Below are 27,089 nucleotides of genomic sequence, written 5' to 3'. Positions count from 1 at the left end.
CAAACTCCCTGATACATGTTAGGGCTATAAAGGATTTTCAGGGGAAAATCATTATGGATTTAAAAGATTTAGCCTGGGAGAAAGTTAGGGAGTGTGTTCTCTATCATAGTGTTTTTCACCACCTTCATGTATCTTTTCTCTAAGATATTAGGAAGAATGGAACGAAACAAATATGAGCATAAAAATCACAACAGCTTTCATTAACTATTCATCTGAACCCAACTAGCCTACCTAAAACCAGCCAAGCAGTCTTTTTTTTGAAACTGACTTAGCTAAAAGGTATTAGTAACATACGGCTATGTGCAATAATGTACTGGTTTTGCCGCTTGCTAAACAGCCAACTCAAAAACCTGCCAAGCACCCCACATGCCACAATACAGCCAGAATATAGTTATTCCCTATGCTTTAGTTTCTAAGCATCTGCACTAAAACAGAGCTCTTTGGGTACATTCACATGGGACACAAAATGAAGTTTCCTTTAGGTTGTGGTCAGTGGCAGTGAAAGACAGGTATGGGGTTCTCAGATAGTTCCCCCACTACATTAAACAAATGCTCTTATTTCCAAGGGTAGGGGGAAGGGAAGAGAGAGAAAGAGAGAGTTTGTGCGTGTATGTGCATGTGTGCTTTTCATCTGACACTCCCAGATTGTTTACAATTCTTGTAGCTTAAATCTTTTATTTAATTGCAGAATACTCATGCAAACATTGCTATTCCCAAATCACAGCTGTCTGCTACAGTAATAGCATTACACGGTACCACTTAACAAGATTAATGACCTCTGTACAGCATCACTAAAGCAGTTGGCAAGTTGGTTTGTGGTTCATCAATTATTGGTCTACTGATTCCAAAACACAGTTTTCCTTCATTATAAATTTTCAGTGGAAAGAGCACAGACCTTCTCCTGCCTTCAAAACTTTATTTCGTTAAAAAAATGCTAGTTTACCTTGGAAAGCAGTTTCATCTTTTGAATAAGACACATATTCTCACTCCTATATTTAGGTGCAGAGGGAGGTATTTGATATTGTAGGAGTGAGTTACGTGTAACACTTTTCTTTTACTATGCTGTAGTCTTGCATGCAAATAGCAAAGTGAAGCTTACTAGAATCATGCTTCTAGGTCTGTACACCTGTGATTACAGGCAAATGCTATACACCGATTTGCTTCCATAGCAACAGAAGCAATGTTCTTGAAAAAAAGGGCTAATGAGAATTGTAGCTCTGATTTAAAACAAACACATGCTGATGTTGTCACTAGTACCCTGCATATAGATCAATTTAACAAAATTGATCCTGACACAAAAGGGAAGAGAAGTGTAAGAGAAGAACAGAGATATAACATACAGACTGAGTGCATTCAGCTTCTGCTATGTTCTTCCGGTAGGTAATATAAACATAACGCACCTTTCTGCAAATACTTCAAGCCAGCTCCTCAGGGGCTTCAGGTTTTTGGAATTTAGCCCACTATCCCAAATATTTGGTACAGAAGTAAAAATCAATGATAAGATTTCCATTGCCTCTAACAGTAATGGTGTAAAGCCAAAAGATAACATTTTGGGAATTTCTTCTTTTAGCCCATTTATTCTTACCTAAATCTTCACAGCCTTTGGCCCAAACTGATCATACGCATATAAGCCACTGTATTTTAAAGGATATCTTACCTCATCGCTACTCCATCTATTTGGGAATGAGGGACGAAGCCTCTTGCTGCACACAATCTCACGCATGTCCTCATATGAGGGGTCACTAGGCACCAGATCGTGGTATGGAAGCTGGTACTCTTCAACAATCCCTGAAAGACACATTTTCCAGCTGCATTATAACTACAAGAGGCCATGTGTTCTACTACCCCATTTCTCTCCATTTTAACTGTTCATAACATTTTGCACTTTCTTTATGCAGACAACAGCTGTGCAATATCACGTATGTTAATGGTTTTCATTTTAGTTCCATTCTCCTCTTAGCCATGGGAGTTCCTTCAGATATTCAAGCAGGAGAATAGAGAGTGCAGCACTTCATTCTGGAATTGGAGTTAATTTTGGCCCTTTCCTGTTGCTGTTTGTTGTCATGTGGCTGAACCTCCACACACCAAGCACAGAATGACTCCCCCATCTTTCAGTTCTTCACTGGAATCAATTAACTGCTGCTTCTACTTTCCAGACCTTCTGTCTTCAGACACTCATCTTTCTAAGGTGGTTCTTAGTGTATTTCATAAGTGCTGTGGCAAGAGGTACAATGGGAGGCAAGATACTCATATATTTCCATCCAAGATGAAAAGCATCTCCTCCGAAAGAACTCCCAAATCCCCACTGTCCCAGAATGGGAATCCAAAATTCACTCCGTTATCAAGCTCCAAGATTAGAATTTTTATTGCTAGGTTAAAACAAGTGTCTAAATTTGAACGATTACATTCACCTTCTCACTTGAGAAAATACCTATCTTTCTCCCAACTGATGATGAAACCACCCCATAAGCAATGTGGCTGCCTATACATGTGCTTGGAGGTGGGCCATTTTAAGAACAGTTCCCAGACATGTATTATGTTACTTTGCATTTCAAAATGACTGTGGGCTGCATTAACTAAAGCTCATTCGATGAGCTTTAGTTAGAGTGCCCCTGCAGCCATTTTGGAAAGCATGGGGGCTTAATGCTTGTGATGCTAGAACATTGTATTTAGAAAGTGGAGCAGATTTGATTGAGTTTGTTCATTTGCATTTTAATTAGAACATGAAAAAGCACATCTATTGGCAGCCACATATTAGTTGTATATGCAATATAACTGTCCATATAGGAGCAGACAGAGAGCTAATCTAGCAGCCACTGAGAATATCACTGTACTACTTATTAATGTCAGCTATATCAACGGGTTAAGGCTAGGTGAATTCTGGACTTTTTGGTTCTGTGGCCAAACACAAAAAGTAGAAACAAATAGTTTCAGGGAAAAAAACAAAAACAAAAACAAAACACATTTTAATTGAACCTGACACATTTTCTTCGACTGTCTCTACTCAAAATGTTTTGTTTTGTTTTTATGCTGTTTAAACTTTTCTAACCTTTTTAAAAATTTGGGACATTTTCCCATTTAAGTTAACAACATTTTCATTTTGAAAATAGCAAAGTAATATAGTAAAATCAGGTTTGTCATTCCCAGGAGACTGATGGTGATAATTATTTATCCATCACTATCAGTTGTTAGTTTTGCATGCCAAATCGAGATAAAGTAAGAATTATTTTTGACATTTATAATGAAGGAAAAAAAAATTGAAGATGCAGAGTGCAAATTGTATGCACTCTAGTTTCCTCCTTGAGAACCACATGATTATACAGGTAAATGCTTAATGTATAATTTCTTACTATAAAAATTTGGTGCTCACCATATAATAATTACAAGATTATGACAGAAGATAACCAAGAGTGCATCCGTTCACTCAGCAGTAAAGTAGAAAATATTTCTGCAACATGTCTGCTCAGTGTCTATGTTTTGTTGAACCAAGAAAAGGTGGTAACTATCCAATGCTTAGCAAACATCAGTTTGCTCAACAGGTGCCATGAAGGGCATAAATCAGTAACTTCGAAGCCAACTAATTATCTGGAGAAAACTGCTTTATGATTTAGTGTTTGTATAAAGAATTACATGGTACCAGATGATGAATTAGCCAAAGTGTGTCATATACAAATCAATAAGACTCTGGTGGGGATGCAGTGCACTGACCAATAAGATGATATGATGATGAGTTATCCCAGTGAATAACTGTAACAGGGTACTGCCCCAGGGATGGCTGTGATGCCCCTGGAGCCAGGCCCTAGCCTTGCAGATGTTATCAGTCATTGGGCATTAAGCCCCATTTGTCCAATCCAGTCAATCGCTCATCCATAAGCCTTTAGCCCCAGTGTCAACTGCAGTCAATGTGGGCCCCTAAACATAGAACGGTCTCTGCTGTTCTGCGTGCACACGCACGCGCGCGCGCACACACACACACGTAATACTAGGGAGAAGCAGCTGGTCATGGTTCATGGGGGTACCAAGGACACTGGAAAGTGCAGGAGAGAGGTCCTAAAGCTAGGAAGGAGGTTAAAGTCCAGGACCTCCACAGTGGCATTTTCTGAAATGCTTTCTATTCTACACACAGGGCTAGATGTGATAGCTAGAAAATGGTATTTCGAGGTTTGCTTTTGGGAATTGGCTTGTAGGTAAAGTAGATACTGCATTAGAACAATGGTTCTGGGGAACAGCAAAGGTTAATTCATTTCTAAAGCCTGTTTGTAACAAAGTTTCCTTCAAGGCCTACTGTGATTGACACAGGCAAGCAGCAAGCAGACACACACACAGGCTGGGAAATTGAAGACATGGACCACAGTGTTTCATAAGGGACTCTTATGCATTGGCTAGGTAACAGTGCCCAACTGCAGGGCCGTTGGGATTTCCAGTTTTGGTAAATGGACTGAATTAGAAGGACACTAGTAAAAGCCCAAATTAGGATGTGTACATGTGATGGGTTTGTGAAACAAAGGAATATACTGACAGGACAGAATGTAGACAGTATTATGACCACAGAGAGACCAATCAATAATGCCCAGAGATACAGAGTCATCGGAGGGGAGAAAGTATATAAAAGAAGGGATTTCAGAGCAGTAAAGGGTCCCTGAGAGGGAAACCTGAGACCACCATGGACAGAGGGCACACCACCAGCCCATCTCACCCATGCCACTGTGGGGCGTGGGTCTTGGCCTTTGACCTCTAGGCTGCTGACATGTGACATTCAAGAGAACCTCAGAGCGAAGCTTGCAGGCTGGCCAGCTGTACCTTAACTCTGTGAAGCCTGGGGCTGGTAGATACAGAATTGTTTGCATGTATCTGTTATTACTGTGTATCAATAAAATTCACCTATTATTGAATGGAGAGGTCATGGCCAGTCTGACAGTTTGGGTATGCCTGGAGCAAGATGTTTGGGTCATAAATCCAGTGTCAACATAGATGTTACCCATCATTGGTTGTTAAGTCTTATTGTCCAATCCAATCAATCTCTCATCCATGAGAACTTTAGTTCCAGTGTCAACTCCAGTCAGTGCAGACCCCTAAATGTAGAGTGGTCTCTGCCACTCTTCACACACACAAAATACTGGGGAGGAGCTGCTGGTCATGGTTCATGTGAGTACCAATGACATGGGGAAGTGTAGGAGAGAGGTCCTAGAGCTAGGCAGGAAGTTAAAGTCCAGAACCTCCGTAGTAGTATTTTCTGAAATGCTTCCCATTCCACATGCAGGGTCCAAGAGACAGGCAGAACTCTACAGTCTCAATGCATACAAGAGATGATGGTGTCAGGAGAAGAGGTTTAGGTTTATCAGGAACTGAGGAACTCTTGAGACAGCAGGAATCTATGCAGAAAAGATGGGCTCCACCTGAACCAGAACGGAACCAGACTACTGGCACTAAAGATTAAAAAGGCCATAGAGCAGTTTTTAAACTAAAAAGTGGAGGAAAGCTGATGGGTATGGAAGAGCACACAGAGTGGGTTGATGTAACCCCAAAAGGGGGGCATCATGTAGACTCTGTACTGTGTTGAGAAGGACAGTAGGGGAATAAAAAGTACAACTGTAGATAATAGTGAGGATAAATTATATTTTTATAGTGTCAAACAAATAGCATGAGCAGTAACAGGCAGCTGAGCAAAGACAAAATGTATAGACTGGGCAAACCACTCTAATACATAACTTTAGGAAGGAAAATTATACAAAAATGAAGAAGTTAGGTAAAAAGAAGTTTAAAAGAGCAGACAAAAGCTTAGAAGACCTGCAAGCAGCTTGGAAGCTGTTTAAAAATACCATATTAGAGGCTTAGGAAAAGAGTATCACACAAATAAAAAAGGATACAAAACAGTCCAATAAAACCCATGCATGGTTTAATAGCAGAGGTAAGGAGGGCAATCAAGGCAGAAAGGGATCCTTTAAAAAATGGAAGGCATACCCAAATGAGGGAAATAGGAAAGTTCCCAAACTCTGGCAGGTCAAGTATAAAAGTGAAATAAGGCAGGCTAAAAAAGAATTTGAGGAGCATTTAGTAAAAGATGATAAAGTTAATTATAAAAACTTTAAAAAGATACACCAGAAGCAGGAAGCCAGCTAGAGAATCAGTGGAATGGCCAGGGTGTAAAAGGTGAATTCAGGGATGATAAGGCAACAGCAGACAGCTAAACAAACTCCCCTTTGCATTGGTGTATATTACAGAAGATACTGGGGAAATCCCCATGCCAAATCAATCCTTTCTAGTAAACAGGTCTGAAGAGTTCGACCACGTTGAAGTAACAACAGAGGACATTTTGGAACAAACTGATAAATGAATGAATTTTATTAGTAGATGTTAAGAATCATGAACCAAAAAAGATGACAAAGCCAGAAGGGTAATACAGAGTGCCCGAGCAAGGGCCTAACATAAGAGGGATGGGGGTGAGGAGGGGAACTCAAATAGGTTACAGAAAATACAATCTTAGCAACTGAGTATGGCTAAAATGAAAATACAATGTTAGCCTGGTGACTAGTAAGACGCTAGGACCAGATGGCAATCAACCAAGAGTTCTGAAGTGAAATTTCAGAACTGCTGGCAACATGTAATTTATTGTTACAAACAGCACCCCCCCCACCCCAGTCAGAGGATTGGCAGGTTGCCAACACAACACCCATCCTCAATAAGGGCACTCCTGGGAACTACGGAGTAGCAAGTCTCATTTCCTTCCCTGGTAAGTTGGTAGAAACTATAATAAAGAATAAAATCAACAGTCACAGACAAATATGATCTGCTGGGAAGAGTCAACACGGTTTTTGTAAAGGGAAATCCTGCCTTACCAACCTGTTGGAGTTCTTTGAAGGTGTCATCAAGCACATGGACAAGGGGGATCCAGTTGACATAATATACCTGGACTTTCAAAAAGCAATTTTCAAGGTTCTTCACCAAAGGCTTTTAAAAATCCTGCACTGCCATGGGATTGCATGGAAAGTTCTTTTGTAAAGTAAGAGCTGATTAAAAGATAGGAAGCAAAGGGTTACTTTTCAAGACAGAGGGATATCAAAAGTGGAATCCTGCAGGGATTTGTGCTGGGCCCTATTTTGTTTAACATTTTCATCAATGATCTGGAAATGAGGCTGCACAGGGAAATCTCCAAGCCTGCAGATAATATCAAATTATTCTAGGTAGTCAAGTCTCAAGCTGATGAAGAGGCGATGCAAAAAGATCTCACCAAACTGAGTGGGCAAAAAAATGGCAGATGAGTGTCAGTGTTGACAAGTGCAACATAACGCATCCGGGGAAAAATAACCTCAAATATATGTATACAACACTGGGTCCTGAACTAGCTGTTACAATGCAGGAAAGAGACTTTGGGGTCATTTAGAGTTTTATAAAAATGTCAGCTCACTGTTCAGCAGTGACCAAAGAAGCCAGTAAAATATTGGGCATCATTAAGGAGGGAATTAAAAACAAAATAGACAACATCATTATGCTGTTATACAAATCCCTGGTGCACCCACATCTTGAATATTGTTTGCAGTTCTGGTCTCAAAAGGGATGTAGTAAAATTAGAAAAATAGCAGAGAAGGGCAACCAAAATGACCAGGGATATGAAGCAGTTGCAGTACAATGAGAGACTAAGAAGGCTAGGACTCTTCAATTTGGAAAGGAGTAGGCTGAGGAAGGATATGATAGAGGTCTATAAAGGAATGAAGGGTGTGGACGAAGAGAACAGGGGACTGTTATTTACCAAGTCCCAGAATCCTAGAAGTAGAGGATATCTGCTGAAATTAGTAGGTGGTAGTTAAAGCCAGAAGATAAAGCACTTTTTTATGCAATATGTGTTTGATTTGTAGAAATTACTGCCACAGGATGTGGTGGAGGCAGACAGCATAGCCAGGTTCAAAAAGGGACTGGATTAATTCATGGATGATATTCCTCAGTGGCTATTGAACAAAATGATTGGAGATGTTTCCTCTGCCATCCCTAACCTAATAAATGGTGGATGCCAGGGAGGATACTGAATGGGGGATAAATCTCTCAAGAAATTTCCAATTCAGTGCTCTCCCTGTATAGCATCTGCTTCTGCCACTTTTGGAGATAGAATACTGGGCTAGATAGACCATTGGTCTGACCCAGTATTGCACTTCTTATACTCTTTATACATATAATCATTTTATTGATTACATACACCCCTTTTTCCCTCCAAACCATAAGAATTAACAAACTGAAGTGTGCCTAATTCTCCTATAAGAAAAATACACAGCGGGTACATCTACATGCCCTGTTAATGCACAGCAATAAACTCTGGTGCATATTGCAGAGTTTATTGCACCTGAGCACTGCATTTGAATGTGCAACCTGGGACCACAACACACTGAGCCAGGTTGGAGCAGCCTCGGCTGGAAGGGAGCCCAGGGGGTCAGCCTGCCAGCCCTGGTCCACTCCAACCTGGCTCAAAGTGCTGAAGAGGGGCTGGCTGGGGCATGAGGGTGCTCTAGTGAGGAGCTAGCCAGCAGATAGCCCCTGCACTGAAGCACTCTCATGCTCCAGTCATCCCTGTACATGTCTAAACACGTGTTGCTGTGCGCTAAAAAACTCCACTGCCGCATACTGCTTGTATTTACAAGAACTAACCTGCGGCAGAGTTTATTAATTTACTGCATCCTAATAAATGGTGCACATGTAGATGCGGAAACATTTACTGTGGAGCTAATTAGTTAGCTCTGCAGTAAACATCTTGTGTAGACATACCCAGTAATTACAGTAGCCCAGATGCTGTAATTGCTTGCAGATTATTGCTCTTTAATAGTGATCACTAGGTGCTAAACCTTAATAATACTTTTTATTATATTTATCAATATTATCATCAAGAATAGTACTTACTTCCCTCCACTCATAATTGGGGAATAAATATACTATCTCAGATATTCCAATGTTGTAGTAGAGCATGCTGTACTTCTCATCAAGAAAGTACTTTGCAAACAATTAATGGTTGCATCCTTGTACCATTTCCCTTACATAAATAATGTTGGTTTACATTACTATAATTGCTTTCATAAAAAAGCAATGCAATGGGCTTTATATACTATAAATACAGAGATCAGTTCACCCACCACTGAAATATAGCTCTTCTTCTAGGGTGAAAATACAGCAGGCATTCTACACCAGTAATGATGCACTGTATTTCTTCTGGAAGCAGTGTGATGGGTGGAGCAGTGAATCGTGACATACTCTACTCTTACTCGGCTCCTAAACTGCTGTGTGACTATGGGTAAATTACTTCACTTCTGTGTCTCAGCTTTCTACTGAAAGATAATGTTATTTAAATTCCTGTGTATTGCCCTTTCCGATCTACAGTATAAAGTGTTCTATAGGAGCTAAATATTACTGTAATTTTAGGTGGAGAAGCAAAACTATTTCTATAAAAGAACACCAGGATGAGTGTAAGAAGGTAAATGTAATTGAAGTTACTACACTAAAAATTATATTATTACTAAATCATTTGAGAGAAATATGTAACAAAAGCAAAAGAAACCTAAATCACTATAATAAAATCAGGAATTGATGGGGAACTGTTGATGTGTTTTCTCGTTTACTGGCCAGCAATCTATCTGGGATTTGGACCTCACAACATACACATAAATGGACTTAAGCCCTGATCTTTCGATTGGACAGATCTTATGGCCCACAGAAAGCCTTACTGTCTTCCTATAGCAACTAATTGTAAGGCTGTAGCTTCCTTCAGTAAGTAGTTTGCTTATAGGATTAGGGCATATTAATTACACTTAAAACATGAGCCTCTGCACATTCAAGCAGGAAAATGTGCTAAGTGTGATCAGCAGACAAGGTTCTTTGGGGAAATCCAATATCTTTTATTAGACCAAATAAGAGAGTTGGGAAAATCCTTCTTTGCAAGCTTTCAGGTACAAACACCCTTTTTCAGGCTCTAAGTGTGATTGTGTCATAGCAGAGATACAACTTTTAGTGGGAGGAGTATCTGCAGATTGTACTATGTAACACGTTTGCCATCATATGACTGGTCTATGGAGATAACATAAGTTCAAAACAGGTGCTGTGTGGGGGCTGGGACCAATAATCAGCTGACTGTCAGTTCTAGCCCTGGCACCACAGCAGAGCTGGTTGAAGACTTGTGTGTGATGCTGTAGCTGGGGCTGCACTAGCGCTGATTCAAGACTGGTTTGGTGCCAGGGCTGGGACTGACAATCAGCTGGTTGTTGGCTCCAGCCCAAGCACTGCATCAGCTCTGGTTCAAGATTTTGGTGCAGTGCTGTGGCTGGTACTGACAAACAGTGAGCTGTGCATGTTAGAGACCATAGCAAACATACTGTGCAACTGCTCAGAACACATTCTAAGTTTAATACTGCACAGCTTTATCATGTATTAAGTGTCCCATGCAACAAGGCCCTTAGGCATAAGCTTTACCAGAAAGTAAGTCATAACCAGGTAGGATCAAGGTATGTACTTTGGCTACCATAAGGCTGTAGCTTGATGCAGGTGACAGATGGGTAACTCCGAGTTGCAATACTATAGAACAAGTGGTAAACAAGTGTAGGAAAGCAGCTGATAGAAAACAAAATAGAAACACTGCAAACAATTGTTCAGGAAGTAGAGGATGTTGTTTTGAATGGAAAAATAGAATTTTAGGTGGCATGGTGAACAACGAAGTGGAACTTGTACTAATGACTGTGAAGTAAATTGGATGATTACCTGTGTAAGATGGGGACCCTAAAAAGGTAAGGGTTAGAAGTCAACTTAAGGAAAAGGGGATGTCATCATCTTCATCTATATTTACATATCCCAATGCAAATACAAAGTACACATTAATGAAATATGAAAGAAATAAGACTTCTGGTGCTGCACATTTCAAGAGGACATTTCTAACTGGAGAAAACACCACCTGTCTCACCTGCTCCAAGTCTTTCCCTCACATGGTATAACATAAGTCACATGAACGCTAGATGTTCTATATTGGTTTTCTCTCCCTTGTCTGTTCACAGCTGTGCTGTTTTACTCAGGCTTGCTATAAAGTGTGTTATCATGGAATGCTCTGTTTAATGACAACCTTGCAATTACTGCAATCAGGAAGGTGGACTCTTGCATGCTAAATTTTAACTGACACACAATTCAATTCCAGATTAGGCTACAAATACTTGGCTGGCAGATGTCAGAAAAGAAGAAGTATGCTGTGGGTATGGCAGGATTTAATAGGTGCCACTTGTTCCCTTTGTTGATTCCTGGGTCTTGGGTTTGTTTCTGTCAATCTTGGAAGCAATGTGTGGGCTTTTTTCAAAGAGGACATGCAAGGAACAAGAGTCATTTTCATAATGTTTGTTTCCTCTTTGCACTTAAACCTTAATCATGTGTTAACCACAAAAACAAACAAATCCTCCTGTTTTCTTTCTGCTTAAACAACAGAGTGTCCCTGTTCTAGCAGAAATGTTTACTGCTTTGAAAGAGCCAGTAAATGAGCTGCAAATTCCCACCACAGTGATGAACCACTGCATCTTTAAAGAGCCTATTAAAATACAGTGTAAATCTTTGCTGTTAAACTAGGACTGATTGAGATTAAAAAACCCCCCAAAAAACAAAAAAACTCTGCCTCAATGGAAACCTAATAGGTGTTTATCCAAGTTAGTTTATTACAACAACAGCTATTACCCAGAAAGAAAGGTTGGAATAGAAGCTTTTGATTATAAATGAAAGTAGTGAGAAGCCATGCCTTAGTGAGAAACAATGAATTTGCCATTTACCTCCTGATACACATCTCCTTGCTATCTCCCAGAGGATAAGGCCAAAACTATACATGTCAGCCATGATGTAAGACTGAAAGTGATTTCTGTTCAAGCTTTCATCCAGCACCTCAGGAGGCATATAGCGTTTTGTTCCTACGCGGGTGTTTGGTGGGATGTCGACCTCGTTAGTATCACTAAAAGAAAAAAAAAGAAGATTCAAACATGTAATTATGCAGCTTGAAATGATCACCTCTGAAAATCCATTTGGATGTGAAAAAAAGGAAAATCCAAACCAAATCCATTCTTCGTTAAGGTCAAAAGTAATACATAATGTTAATGGAACAATTCTTATAGGGAAAGCTTCTTAGTGTGAACAACGATACATCTTAAAAGGCTTACTTGCCTGAGGCTATATTAAGCATTCAAATGCAGAATCACAACAGAGATAAGACTCAACAGGGATGCAGTAACATTTGCAAGATTTCATTAGCATCTGACTAAACTCTACTGCTGGTGATAACAATCAAATCTTCATTAAATGTTATTTTCTTAACTTATTCCACCACCTAATGCTTTCCTCTTAACAATTAATGGAGGAAACTAAGTAGCTGGGGCAATATCATTTAACTCTGCTGAATCAGGCCTGTGAGAGGGGCACTATCTTATTCATTACCCTTGATCTCACCTAAACTTTCCTTGCATAGGTGTAAAACACTTGGCTATAATGCCCAACCTCGCTAGACAGACAAGGTTTCAGGTTCAAAAACCCTTCAAAAAAGGGGGTTTGAACCCGAAAGCTTGCTTAAAAATTGTTCTCCAACTATTTAGTTGGTCTAATAAAAGATCAGATTCCCCCAAAGAACCTGGTCTGCCTATGTCCTTAGAACAACATGGCTACAACCTATGCACCCCTGCAACTCGCTAGAAAAACACATCTTGTGTCACACTGACAAAACAGCAAACAGTGGGGATCTAATACATAAGAAAATACAGATGCTTTTAACACACACGACTGGATTTTTTTCTCTCATTCACCCTGCTTCAGCTGTGTCAGATGTAATGGTTTTGAGAAAGAGTAATTTGTGGATTATTTAAAAAAAAAAGCCAGTTGCACTTTCCAGCTTTTGAAACTAAATATTTTACATTGATTTGAAATGACAAAATCTATAGAGTACTACCCACAGATATTAAAATGCCAATCTAATGGAACCTTAAAGAGATGAAAAATTGGTCGCTTACACCGATATTAATGTGTGTGCCATTTGGGACACCTGCATACTTCCTAAAGAAAATGTGATGTAAATCCAGCAGCCTTCATTATTTTAAAAATTCTAAGAAAATCAGTAAACAAGTAGCTGTACTGAAGTCATTTCTTTCTCTCAATACAGTCCTGATTATGCTTTGTTTGAGTGTTGCAAAATTTAGGACTCAACAGCAGAAATAGTTAAACATGTGAAATGAATTTTAGTGCATTTGCAATTAGGGAATTATATTACTGTGTTTTATTCTAAAACAACAAATCATTCGTTCTAATTCTGATTCATACCTTCTGGGCCCATTACAGCAGATAGACTGAGCAACATATATTTGTAAATGGTAAACTGGCTTCCCTGAAAGCACTGAATAGCATCTTTCTAATAAGTGTTGTATTCTATGTACTTGTTCCCTGAAGTATCATTATTACTTTTATCTTCCTTAAAGAAATGCATTCATAAAAGTAAAACCTAACTACATTGATGGGAAAAGCAGATAAGGCTGTATCTGTACTATTAACAAATTCTGTTCAAGATCTTGATTAGAATCTTTGAATATAAGTAAAGGGAGTCACGTTTTGAAACTTAACTTTTTAAGATGCAACTTGCAGATCACACCCATATTTTTATGCTAATTTCCCCCCCCCCCGGTATTATGAACATGCATTTCTACTAGGATCAGGACTGCAAACTCAACCTGCTTGCAAAGAGTCTGAACAAGTGTCAGATGGCAATGAGTGACTTACTCATGGGATTTGTAAAGAAGTCCTACTTGTCTGTTCACCATGTTTAGAAATTGAATTTAAAAGCCATTTCAAAAATCAAATCTATACCTTAGCAGTTTGATTTGTAGGAAATGAAACAAAGAACAGCTCAGAAGAGTGCTTTTCAATAAATTCCTATTAGTTACATGTGCAAATGATCTGCATTAATTTGGCAGTTATTTAGACATTGGAAAGCCTTAAAGGTTTACATATTAGGCTACTCCTTCAACCTGTCTTGGGGCTCTTCAATTTAATATGCAGTTACATGGATCAGTTTGCTACTAAGCAGCATCAATGTGTATACCAGTGCAACTAGCATGCCCATTTAGCTACACAACAGCTCCTTATAAATGAATCATGTTATATGCTGGCTACACCCATCTATATTACACACATTCATATATAGGATAGACTGTAGATTGTAGGGATGTCTCAAATATATAATAGGTACACAAACAATGCACTCACAAATATGCACAGCCACACAAAGAACCTTGGTATATCTCTTTATTGTCCCTTTAACTAAGTAGAAGAAAAGAAAAAAAATTGAAATTTCTGCTCACGTTAGCTAATCTAAGACAGGACAGAATTCTCACGCAAAGCAATGCGCTTCATTTTACTCACCTAATAAACTTAACTGCCAAGCCCAGGTCTGCAATACAGCAGGTTCCATTCTTTTTCACTAAAATGTTCTTACTTTTCAGATCACGGTGGGCAATAGCTGGTTTGCCTTGAGTACTGAAGATCTCAGTGTGCAAGTGGCACAAGCCACTAACAGAGGAATAGGCCAATTTTAGCATAGCTTTTGTATCTAAGGTAGTAGATTTCAGATAATCATAGAGGGAACCATTCTCATGGTAGTCAGTAATAAGATACAACTGAGTCCAAGATCCTGTACCTTTAATATCTGCAGCAATAAACCCTGAAGAAAAAAAAGAGACAAGATTTCAAGGTTTTCAGGGCTTTAATCACCACCTGCAATCTTAAATTGTATGCCTGCCGCTTTGCATTGTTAATTTAGCTACAAGCTCAACTTCCTTCATCACTCCTACATGTAGCCATGCTACATCAGCACATTAAAAATATGCACTATGCTTCATGAAGAAAGAGCCATATAACTGTTACTATCAACAATGCGTCTGAGTGAAGAATGTTTTATGCTAAAGTTTGTCACTGCTTGTTTGTCTAATCTCCAGTGTAATGGTTAACTTGTGATCTGGTTGCTCAGGATGAGAAAAGACTTCATAGAAAGACATTCTCTGCCCCTTGCTTGTGTCAGGGAAGAATACAACAGTAAGTCCTACTTAGTCCTAGGTCTTTCCAGGGATGGAATCATTTGGGGATGGGTGAGGAGGCACTGGATTTTCATGTTGTGGAGAAAACAATTTTTCACTATCCTAATGGAGGGAGCAGATGTCCAAGCTCATGTACAGGAATACATGCACGACTCTCCTCCCCTTACCCACACCCCTCCACACATGCAGCAGCTTGGGGAAAAACAGGCCTCTTGAATATAATCCCACCAGGGCTCCTCTTAGAGCAGTATAGTACCACATTTCCCCCTAGGGAGAGCTCTGCGAAGTGTAAAACCGAGCCTTAAGAAGCAAACAGGATGCAAGCATCCTCAAGCTACCTTCGAAGTTTTACACTGGCAATGCTTTGTGTCAATTTAGTGGTCTTAAGTTTCCTTTTAAGTTTTAAATCCTAGATACATGTGGCAGAACTGGATGTGTGGTTGCTGGGACAACACCTTCTCAAATACAATCATTTTCTATTGCACATAGAACTTTAAAACAGCTTGCTTTGAGACCGTTTGCCCAAAATGAGAAATGTTTTATGGTAACTGAAGAGTGGGGCAGGTACCAAAGAAAAGGACATGAGGTAGTGAATGCAAAGTGACTAAACTAAAAAAATTGCACAACTACATGAGCTCTACTTTTAATGATACTTACCCAAAATGTTTTCATGCCTCATGAGGACAGTTTGATAGATTTCTGTCTCTCTGAACCAGCTGGCCTCCTCTGTGGTGAAGAACACTTTCACAGCTACCTTTTCTCCACGCCACTTTCCCATCCAAACTTCTCCGTAGCGACCTTTACCAATCTGCTTTACCATCTGAATTTGTTTTGCTATAGTTCTTTGGACCTGTTGAGACGCATAATAATTAAAATTCCTCTACAAGAAATGTGTCTCCTTTATCTTTGTTTCTCTTACCTACCCACCCCAAATATAAAAACATAAGGATTTTTGCACAAAGCAGCAAGACACAGACTTGCAGAGTAAATGTCATCAGAGGTGTGAGAGCTGCTTCTCATAGAAATGACTACTAGTGAAATTTTTCTTGCAGTTTTGAGGCTCTCGAAGAATCCAGCTGTACATATATACACAGTCCTTCAAGCCTGTGCATGTCCACAGTGAACAGTATAACAAAAGATTCATATCTAGCCTAATAACATAACATAGGCCAAAAGTGCCAAACAAAGGATGTCATGGTCAGGCTTGTAAATCCATGGTGGATACCTAAATAACCCATAACATTTCCATGCTGTGGGAACCATTTATGTTTTCTTCCCAAGTTGGAGAGAACAGAAAAGAAATCTAATGTGTTTGTGACATGAAAAATTTAAAAAAATGCGCAACACAGAATTGCTTAAATGCAAAATTTTAATATCCCTAAACTGAAAAAAAAAATCATTTTGGTTTATCAAACTAAAACAAAACATTTTGATTGAGGTCAATTTAGTTGGACATTAATCTGCACTAGTTTAGACTGCTGTACTACTGCATTTTCCTGACATTTTAAAACAGCACCCTCTCCCCTTTCTTTCTGACTCCCTACTGAACATCTCCCAGGATAGTCCAGGATCACTGAAGTACTGTGATATGTTGTAGTGGATGGGCTGTAGGGGAGATCATAACACACTATGGAAGATGCAGACAGGTTAGGGAGCTTAGGCCAAAGGAAAATGATTGATTTTGCTGAAGTATTTAATTTTCTCATGGAAAATTCTGACTTTGTGGAAGCTCTATTTTCTGTTAAAAACACTTGCTTGTTATCCCACATCATGTCTACTAGCCATGCCAATCTATGTGATATAATAACCATGCCCAAGTGTTATATGCCCAATAGTTCTCACTACTGTGAAAAAGAGCTTTTGTAGGATACTCAGCACTTTTGAGAATGAGGGTTTAAAAAGGGAGTCACTGCTAAGCACACCTGAATTTAGCAAGAGTGGTCATCTACCTCCCTTTAGTTCTTGTGAAACTCCTATCACCATTAATTTAAGTACATAAATATGGATCAAAAAGCCTAACTCTGGGCTATTTTTTAAAAATTCAGCCACAACTTTTTAAGCAACTGTTTGCTAAGGTTTGCTAAAGTTTTTTATTTGTAGCTTAGGGATCTGGAAGCTACAAATATATCATTTTCCCAAAGACCACATTTTGGAGTCAGACAGTTTTGCCATTTTGCAAAGTGGTTGTATTAAAGCTAAATTAAAACACCTCTTGACATTTATCAAAAATGTCATGCAATCAACAACACTTCAGAGAAATCTAAGTCTAAGGTGATAGAGAACATACTGAGTTTTAGGAGGAATGATCAACTATTCCCACATTAAACTAAAATGTGGCTAATATTGCCTTGGGCTAGTGCAGAACAATTTATACCAATAGAAATGGCAGGTGTCTGGAGGGCACATATTCCTAATCACTCATAGAAGAAACACTAAAGTAAAAGCTGTGACAGTATTTGCAAAAGTATTAACTTTCATGGTTAAACAATCAGCCCCTTTTCCCCAGTCATTAGCCTGTGTAACAGAATGTTAAAATGGCACCCTCTACTGTCTCCGTATTATCATTTCAACTATAGCTACAGCTTCCTTGATTTTATTGCAATTGTTAAAAAATATTTTAAACAGATAAAATACTCCACAGCCTCCAGAAGAGCCTCACCATCTTACTTCATTTCTAAATTTGGCCCAGAGTAATTAGTTACAATTCTTCTAAACATTTAACTCTAGATTTGCTATTCCTTACCAATGTACAATTCTTAAGGAATTCAATGCCCCACAAAAACCTATGTTATCTTAGTATTTAATGAGATCTATATTCATTTTATACTATCCATAACAGTCTAAAAACCAAAGTTGCTAAAATAAATCTTCATTTCCTGAAACAGTCCAGAGAAAGTTCTCACTTTATTTATGCTTCTCAGTAGCAGGAGACTCATTTTGATACCGTAAAAGAAAATGGACACACCTCAGTTCAGCCTGAATGCATATACAAAAAGAGAATTCCACATCTCTTAGGTAAGGCCTATATATATATTCTCAGTAAGCAACTATTTTTGAAGTGACTGAAATGAAATAAGAACAACACTGACATAAAAAATAACTGAAAGTTCCTACTTTTTTTTCTAGACACCTGATGAAGAATGCTTTGTATTCATAAGCTTGTCTAACTGTATTCCAACCATGCAGCTGGGTTCAGTAAAAGATGTTGCCCAAGAAAGTCCTCACCTACTTTTGTTAGCTATTAACTATGAGCTAATTTTTTTAGCCCTATTATTTTTCAAACCCTATTATGAGACTGTCAAGATGGTGCTGTTCAGTGCTGTTACTTGATTTACACCAATGAAAGCCTGGCTTAATTTTTATTGATTTATCCTTTTATATTCTCATGTAGTGATTAACAAACAGTTGTATTACACAGTTATATTACTTTTCTTTAGCATTTTGTAATGTAATTTTAACATTGTTACTTTCTGTTTTGCCCAATTTAAAAATGTATCCTGAACAGTAATAACATTACATAAAATAACTGGATTTTTATAAACTTATGTAATGACATCATAAAGTATATGAAATTACAGTATTTAATGATGAAAAGTGTCTTATTAAATTACATTAAGAAAATGAAAAAACACATTTCTGTTATGAATGCTAAGGCAGTTCAATACTCTGTAAAGACCCTTAACTTGGTTTCCTCCTACAAAGGCTAGTCAAGTTATTTACTATGAAAAATTTGTTTTATTTAATAAATATATAAATAATGTCTTTATTCATGAACTGATGCTGATTTTTTTAAATGGTTGCCACAAAGTATTTTATGAGCAGATTTTACACATTTTTAATCTCTGGATTCCTTGCGACAATTAATAGCTTGCTGATTCTTCAACATCCAGAATTTATTCTTTGAGCTTTATGACTAGTCAGCGAAGGTGACATAGCATTTTTTTCTCTCTTCCATGGCTGGATGACCTAAACATTTACAGACAACTCCCACTTTTCCTCCAACAGAATTCTGTTTTGTCACAGAATTAATTCTAATTTTGACTGAAAAGAGCTTAGCCCAAGGCAAATTTGCTGTTTTTAAGATGCATACAAAGCCTTGCTCATATGAACTTTTGTCAACAGTCTTGGAACAAAATTATTTTCTGAATGGAATTAGAAAAATGCATGAGCAGTCTGAGTTGAGCAGCCCACACCTAATTGAGTAAACTGTTTAACAAACTCAAAAATGGATTGCTTTGTTATATTGGCCACAATTTTGCAAAATGACCCAAAGGCCAGACAATGAGCAATGTCTCCTATTTAAGTCAACAGGATTCTGGTTGGTGTACAGGTTAGCCCAAGCAGTGATTGTATGCAAGGCAAAAGCCTTTACTTATAAGTTCAGAAAATGCTTTGGGAATTAATATTTGACTGACAACATTTAACCTTTCACTAACTTGTGATGCATCTCAGGTGGTACACAGGATGCACCTCTACCCCGTCTTCTGCTGAGCTTAGGGGTAGGCAAAGTACAGCCTGCAGGCTGGATCCAGCCTCCCAAGTGATTTTACGCAGCCCATGGTGGGCTCCTCAGCCCTGCCTGGCCCAGGCATCAGAGACAGCCTTGCGGCTGGTCCCAGAGAGCCTGAGCATGGAGGTGCCACCTGGTGTGGAGCACAGCCTTCCTTATCCCTACATGCAGCTCTCAGACACACCGGGAGTTGTATTCTGCCAGGTGTGTGGTGTGGCAGCAGGTGGGGTGGTGCAGCGGCCAGACTCAGCTTCCCAGAAACCCCTGCAGCGATGCTGGATGGAGCAGGTGGGCAGGGTCTCCATGGAGACCAGCCCAGGACCCCCGCAGACAGGGCACACTTAGTGGGGGCAGACAGGATGGGGCCACAAGCAGGCGGGGAGCAGCATTCAGGAGCAGAATGAGTGGGCAGGGACAGGGCCAAGGACAGGATCATGGGGTGACGATAGTGTGGGGCGGGAGCCTGAGGCAGAGCCATGATCAGCTCCCTGCATGTTCCTGTGACAGGCACCAGTTCTGTGGGCAGGGGCTGGCCACTACCTGCAAAACAGGTGCCCATCACAGGGACATGTGGGGAGCAGCTTGCAGCTCTGCCCTCTGCCCCAGCCCCATGCTGCCACCACCTTGTGATCTCAGCCCCAGTCACCCATCCTACTCCTGGACCCTTCCTCCTCCCCTGCCACTGCCCCATCCCATCTGCCTGGCTGAGTGCACCCTGCACATGATGGTCCTGGGCTGGTCTCTCTCCTACGAGGAGAGACTGAGGGACCTGAACCTGTTCAGCCTCAGCAAGAGGAGGCTGAGGGGGGACCTGATGGCTGCTTACAAACTCATCAGGGGAGATCAACAGTAAATAGGTTAGAGCCCTTTTCTCCCCAGCACCACCTGGGGTGACAATAAACAATGGTAATAAGCTGATGGAGAACAGGTTTAGGTTAGAGATCAGAAAGCAATATTTTACAGTTAGGGTGGCCAAAATCTGGAACCAACTTCCCAGGGAAGTGGTCCTCGCCCCTACCTTCGGCAAACTCAAGAGGAGGTTGGATGACCACCTGTCTGTGGTCTTGTGAACCCAGCATTCATTCCTGCCTGTGGCAGGGGGTCAGGCTAGATGATCTGTTCAGGTCCCTCCTGACCCTAGCTACTATGAAACTATGAGACCCCGTCCACTCTATCCAGCACCCCAGCGGTGGGTGCAGGACGGATGGGGCTAGATAGGATAAACTGGCATCTCCCCATCCCCCACCTCACCAGGCAGGGTAAACAACTGTGACAAGGGGCTGAGGCTGGGTCAGTACCCCCCGTCCCTCAACATCTCACCAAAACTCCATGAGTGACCCTACAGCCGAAATAATTTTCCACCCCTGGCCTAACTTGTGTGCGAGAGAGATGCTAACTTCTGGGAGGAAAAAAAAGAAGCCAGAAACCCAGAGTGGCACTATTTATATCACCTTAAATATATGAGCGTGACTGAGGGCTATGATATTATTACAAGAGAGGAAATTGGCATTGTTCAGTAACAGATAAGGGATAGTATCTTGCTTAAGGTTTAGATTTGCTGCAATATTTTTATCCAATATAATAAATGGGCTGCTGAAGACAGTATTGTTTATGATAAACTGACATTTTATAAGTTTTGCAAAATGAAACTATGGTTCATTTTTTTCTGAAGCATCAGCTTTATATCTTTATTTGGGAAATAAATAATAAAGAAGCTGAAAACAAAGAGTTTTGCCATTTTGTTGTTGTACACATTTGTTACTGGTCTGGGGCTACAGCTATGAAGATATACCTGTTCACTAACACATTTTAAACATCCTGATTACATTTACCCTGGTCAGGGCACACTGGGCATTTTTACACATGCTCTGTGGGTGAAGGGGCTAATTAAAGCACCCACAGTGTCTCATGTAAAGGCATCTCCACATTTCAAAATGGTGGTGGAGGTGCTTGAACTAAAGCTTGTCAAATGAGCTTTAGTTCAAGTGCCCCAGCAACCATTTTGAGGTGTGGGGATGCTGATACATGAGATGTGGAGACTGCTGGAGGCTGCACAAATTACCATGCTCCAGCAGACTCAATTAATTGCAGCGCATGTAATCACAGCATGTCGGAGCAGCCTCCCCACATGTGTACAGGCATGCACTGTTTAAAAGCCATGTTAGGTGATCAGGATGAACTCTAAACTCCTCCAAATTTCGATTCATTATGAGACTAATCAAGTGATGTCCTCTTAAGTCTGTTTTATGTTCTTGGAAGTTGCTCAAACAGTATGGCGATGGGGAAACTGTAGAATATGCCAATAGATATGAAGGATATACAACTCTTGGGCATATATAAGGAAAATGCTAAGGAAATAGCAGCTTTCAGAGGCAGTATCTATAATAACTCATTTTGAGTCTCTGTGGTGCCATGAAGTCCAGGACCTCCAAGGTAGGAAGGTAGAACTATCAAAAAACCCAAACTCTGATAAACAGAAAAGCCATGCTTTTTCTCTGAAATATAAACCTACTAATGGAAACACTCTCCCCTTATATACAGGCATTTGGGTCTCAGCCACAGCTACTTGTGATACAACTCAGAAATGATGATACACTGTATTGAATTGATGTGCATTCAACCTATAAGGCTGCTACGGCCAGAGGAAAGTGAAGTGAAGGATGCTGCTCTTAGCTTGTTAATATAACGTAACACAACAGTGTATAAAGGTTCCAAGTTTAACAGTTTCACAATCCTCCTTTTATAAAAATAATATAGCAGTGTTTGAACTGTGCTTGTATGTTGCATATAGAAGGTACTGCATTTGAAATTCTGCACCAGATTCTGATCTCATTTACACTGTCGTAAATCCATATGAATTCCATGGAAGTCAGTTATTCTGCATTTGCACTGCTGTGTGTCAGATGAAAAGCAAACCCTCTCCTGAGCATGAAAGAAAGACCTCTGATTTTCCAACTGATACCCTTGTTACCTCTGCCAAAAAAAGACATACAGGGTCCAATTTTGCCTTCAGCAATGACTCCCTGGTTTATTTATATTGCTGTCTTTATCTTGGTGTTATTAGTATCTAAATAATATTCCTTTCTTACCAGCAGAGGGAGCCCAGAACCACTCCCTGAGCTCTGAGACTGTTCAATCAAGTCTTTCAAGGATTCTCCTGGAGGAATGTAAGTCTCATCCTGTTCAAGTCCGATGCTGTAACGCGGTCTCGTTTCTTGTCTTCTGTACCTAACATTTCAGATGAATACTAGATTAGTTGACAGTACAATGAATAAGACACGCTGTGTAGAAAATGCCAGTAACATGCCAGTCTTATACGAATTCTTAGCATCTACTAGAAGAATATTCTAGATTTATTATCTTTTATTTTCTGATCCATTTTCAGCATACTAAACCGTTCAATTTTTAGTGTCAGAACACCACATGAGTAAAAAGAAAAAGAAAATGGGCTCTGGAAGCCACAGTTTATTTATTCGTAGCTATATTAAAGTTTTCATTCAAAGAATAGTGCTTAAAAAAAGAAAACTGACGTTTTGGTAATGGATATAATGATCTCTTATGATCAAAAAGACACTGAGATTTGTGTTATTTTAAGATTTTAATAATTATTTAATAATCATTTGTGAATAATCATTTAAGAATCATATGTCCCATACCTATTTACCTGCATTTCTTAATCTCTCTCCCTTTTGGATTCAGTTTATGAGGTTATGTGCAAGCCTGCATAGTGTTAAGAGACTTAGAGCTGTGCAAAGCTTCAGCAGTTGATTTGATTTGGAGGAGTTTCAGCCTGATTTAGTGGCTGAATCTCTGAATTCAAACTGAATCAGGAGACCAATTAAAAAGTCCGTATCGAATCGGAAGCCTCCAAATCGTTTCGGAAAAGATTCAGTGCTAATTTGGACATTCAGTCATAGACTAAACAGGCAGCAGTCCTCACCACACCGTGCACAGCTGCATCCAGCTGGTAAGTCTGTTGTGGTGGGCAGAGGAGAGAGGGAGGGATGGGACGTGGTGGGTGGGGGGACAGATTAACACCTCCACAGCGAGAGAGGGATTGGGGATGGGGCTGAGTCAAGCTGCACAGCCAGGGCGGGGGGAGGACAACTTGGGGAGGGAGGCTCCTGCCACTGCGTGCTGCTGATCTGGGAGGGCAAGGGAGCAGGCATGTGCTCCTGTATGTGCAAAGGGCGGGCTGAGCCAGGCTGCACTGCAGGAGGCTAGCCTCAGCCGCCTGCCACTGGGCAGCACTTCGTGGGGCGGGTGGAGCCAGGGCTGTGCTCCTGGCGGCTAGCCCCAGCTGCAGCCCAGAGCACAGCCCTGGCTCCGCCTGCCCTACAGAGTGCAGTGGAGCAGGGACTATGGGGGGGCTGCAGCCACCCTAAAATTCCCCATAGCCCCTGCCACTGGCCCCACCCTGATCCAGATGCACATGCCCACCGCCATGCCCTGCTGCTGCTCACCCAGCTGGGGTGAAGCCACAGCATGTCTGGGACGCGTGGGGAGGCTGCGCGAGTGGCAGGAGGGCATAGACCCCATTCCCAGCGTCTTCCGCTGCCTGTCTAGAGTGCAGCCTGGCCCAGCCTGGCCCACAAATGTCTGGGAGCACACTCCCGCTCCCATGCCCTCACAGACCAGCGGCACGTGGTGGTGTGCAGTGGCAGAAGTCCACTCCCCGGCACCCCGCACAACCCCACCCTGGCTGAGCAGCTTGATCCAGCCCCAAACCCAATCCCTGCCTCACTATGGGGGTGTTGATCTGCCCCCATCCATTCCCCTTCCCTCCCCACTCTGCCCACCACAGCAGACTTACCAGCTGGAGGCAGCTGTGTCCAGCGTGGTGAGGACTGCTGCCTGTTCAGTCTATGGTTAAATTTCCGAATCGGTGCCAAATCTTTGGATCCAAACTGGCCAAATCGAATCGGGACAGTGATTCAAATCACCAAATTGAAACACCGTCCCTCCGAATCAGCTGAATCTGAAGTGAATATTTGCCACTTCGCACAGGCCTACTTAGAAGCTTATATTTATTTTCTATACAAAGTCTTTGCACTACTGTTCCTATCTGTTTTCATCATTTATTATTTTATTTCCCAGTGAAGAACTTTTTAATGATATACTTTTCATGAAAAATATATGAATGAAAGTTGTGTTAAATAGCATAATGATGATATCTCTATGATTTTACCATAAGATACAGAGTAGCTACTTTTTTGTATTTGACTAACTGGAATACAAGGCAAGGTTTCCCCCCCCCGCTCCTCCTTCCCCCCAATCAGCATGGAGGAAAAAGCCCCTAGTTTTACATTCACATACCTCACTAAATACATTGTTTATCATTTAACTGCTGCCAAAAGCAGCATATGCTTAGTAATGGAAAACAACTATGAAGCTGATTAAACAAAGCCAACACAGAGCATGACTCTAAAGTACATACATGGTCCATATTGGGCAAACATGCTGATTTTTTTTCAATTTTGTTTCAAGGGCCAAATCAGTTCTGAATGCTATTGGTCAAAGCTGAATAGTAAAGTTCCAAGTTTCGACTCAACAGACCTCGATCATTCAAGTCTGTGTGGCTCTACCATTGGGTAAGTAGCCCCACTCCCAGACCCTTCAGTCTGTGGCTTTGGATGCTCCCCAAATCCAGGCAGGCATCCTATGTGCAAGCCTCAAGCCTGGAGGCCTTGGAGTTTGAATGCCCTTAACGTTGCTTACTCCTAGTCAAAAGGCCGAGGAGCAAACGTCTCAGGGAAAGCAAAAACTCAGTCCTGAATTACCACAAAATCAGGGAAGCATGCAGTTATTAGTCTGCCCAGAGTGCAAGGGCAGGCTTCACTCTACACCTGATCAGCTGAGAGGATCATGGGATCTCTTGCACCAAGTAAAGTTTTACTGTTTTTTGAAATTTCATGTCTTGGGACAACTCAGCCAAATCAGTTCTGAATTCTTCTGACTGAGCAGAGCTCATTCATTCAAGTCTGTGTGCTGCTACCACCAGCAAGTATTCTACCTCCCAGACTCATCAGTTTGGGGCTTCAAATACTCCCAAATCCATGGCAGACACCCCAAGTCCAAGCTCGAAGCCTGGAGGTCTTGGAGTTTAGATACCCCCTAGTCTTGCCTGCCTTTAAAAAGGAACATACCTTTTTTCAAATTTCCATGTACCAGGTCAAATTAGCCAGATCAGCTCCAAATCCTTTGAATCATTCAAAAACCATACGTGGCCCTACTACCAGCAAGTATCCCCCACCCCAGACTTTTCAGGTGGTTGCCCTGCACCTCACCTTCATCAAAAAAAACTGAGGAGTCCAGGACTTGTGACAACAGCATGCAGTTCCAGTCATGAGTGAGGGGCTAATTAGCACGTGGATCTTTTGTGGGTGGTGGGGGATATTTGGAGTACATACACAAACTGAGCAACTGCTTGAAATGCTGTTGTTTTTGCTGAGGCCCAGCCCAATGAACAATATGGTAAACCATGGTATTTCTGGCTTTGGACTACTATCAAGCACAGTGGCAGGAAAATACCATGACCAAAGTAGTAACATTAAAATGGCACTCTGTAGTGGAGGGTACACCCTTGTCTGCTTGTGGACAGGATTCCCTACAGTTAGCTTCCCACTGGCTAGCTTCCAGTAGGAGGATCTCAGCTAAATGCCAACTTTATGGAAATGGGAGATTCTTTTCTACCTTGCTCCTGCCGCAATATGGCTGAGGGCAAGTGAAACCTGGGGGCATCCAAACCCCAAGGCTCCGGGCTTGGGCCTGGACGTAGGATGCCTGCCAAAAGATTTGGAAGTATCCGAAGTCCAAGGCTGAAAAGTCTGGGGTGGAGGATACTTGCTAGTAGTAAGGCTACATATGGTTCTTGTACAATTCAAAGGATTTGGAATTGACCTTAGTATGACCAAGTATAGTAGAGTGAGGCTGTCCCTTGCACTCTGGACAGGTTGACCCCTGTGAGTTTCCCCAAATGCAGGAAACTCAGCTGCACAATTTTGTGGCAATGGAGGACTGCTTTCTTGCTTCCCCCTGGAAAGCGAGACAAGGGGTTAATCATACCGCAGGGTCCCTGAGCCCTGTGTTTGCATGTAGGATGTCTGTGACAGATTTGGGAAGTATCTGAAGCCCCAGACTGATTGGTCTGAGAAGGAGGATACTTGCCCAGAGGTACAGTCACACAGACGCGAATGACTGAGCTCTGCTCAGTCAAAACTTGGAACTTGACTATTAGGTTTTGCCAAACAGAATTTGGAACTGATTTGGCCCCTGAAAGGGGGAAAAAAGGTTGTTTACTTCACTGCCTTTTGGAGACAAGGAGACAGGGGGGTCTAAACCCCAGGGCCTTTCATACAGGATGCCTGCCTAGATTTGGGGAGTATGCAAAGCCCCAGACTGATGGGTCTGGGATGGAAGATATTTGCCCAGTGGTAGAGGTACACAGACTTGACAACTGAACCATTTTCAGTCAAATTTTGGAACTTGACTATTGGGCTTTCCCCAACAGAATT

General features: G+C 41.0%; 1 protein-coding gene across 8 annotated transcripts in view; it reads right to left on the bottom strand.

Moving 5' to 3' along the window:
* Nucleotides 1-27,089, bottom strand: part of BMPR1B (bone morphogenetic protein receptor type 1B) — a 495,158-nt gene that overhangs the window by 6,158 nt on the left and 461,911 nt on the right. For all 8 annotated transcript variants that reach the window (XM_090037100.1, XM_090037099.1, XM_090037106.1 and 5 more), the window contains 5 exons: nt 22,665-22,803; nt 15,723-15,915; nt 14,395-14,692; nt 11,772-11,947; nt 1,658-1,788 (listed from right to left, as the gene is read on the bottom strand). In XM_090037100.1, coding sequence (XP_089893226.1) covers nt 1,658-1,788; nt 11,772-11,947; nt 14,395-14,692; nt 15,723-15,915; nt 22,665-22,803 — 937 coding nt within the window. The remainder of the gene's footprint in view (nt 1-1,657; nt 1,789-11,771; nt 11,948-14,394; nt 14,693-15,722; nt 15,916-22,664; nt 22,804-27,089) is intronic.

The sequence above is a fragment of the Crocodylus siamensis genome, chromosome 2 (genome assembly GCF_052110815.1).
Source record: "Crocodylus siamensis isolate JL-2025a chromosome 2, ASM5211081v1, whole genome shotgun sequence".
Taxonomy (NCBI): Eukaryota; Metazoa; Chordata; order Crocodylia; family Crocodylidae; genus Crocodylus; species Crocodylus siamensis.
Note: the sequence above shows the minus strand (reverse complement) of the source record. Positions and strands in the feature narration are given on the sequence as shown.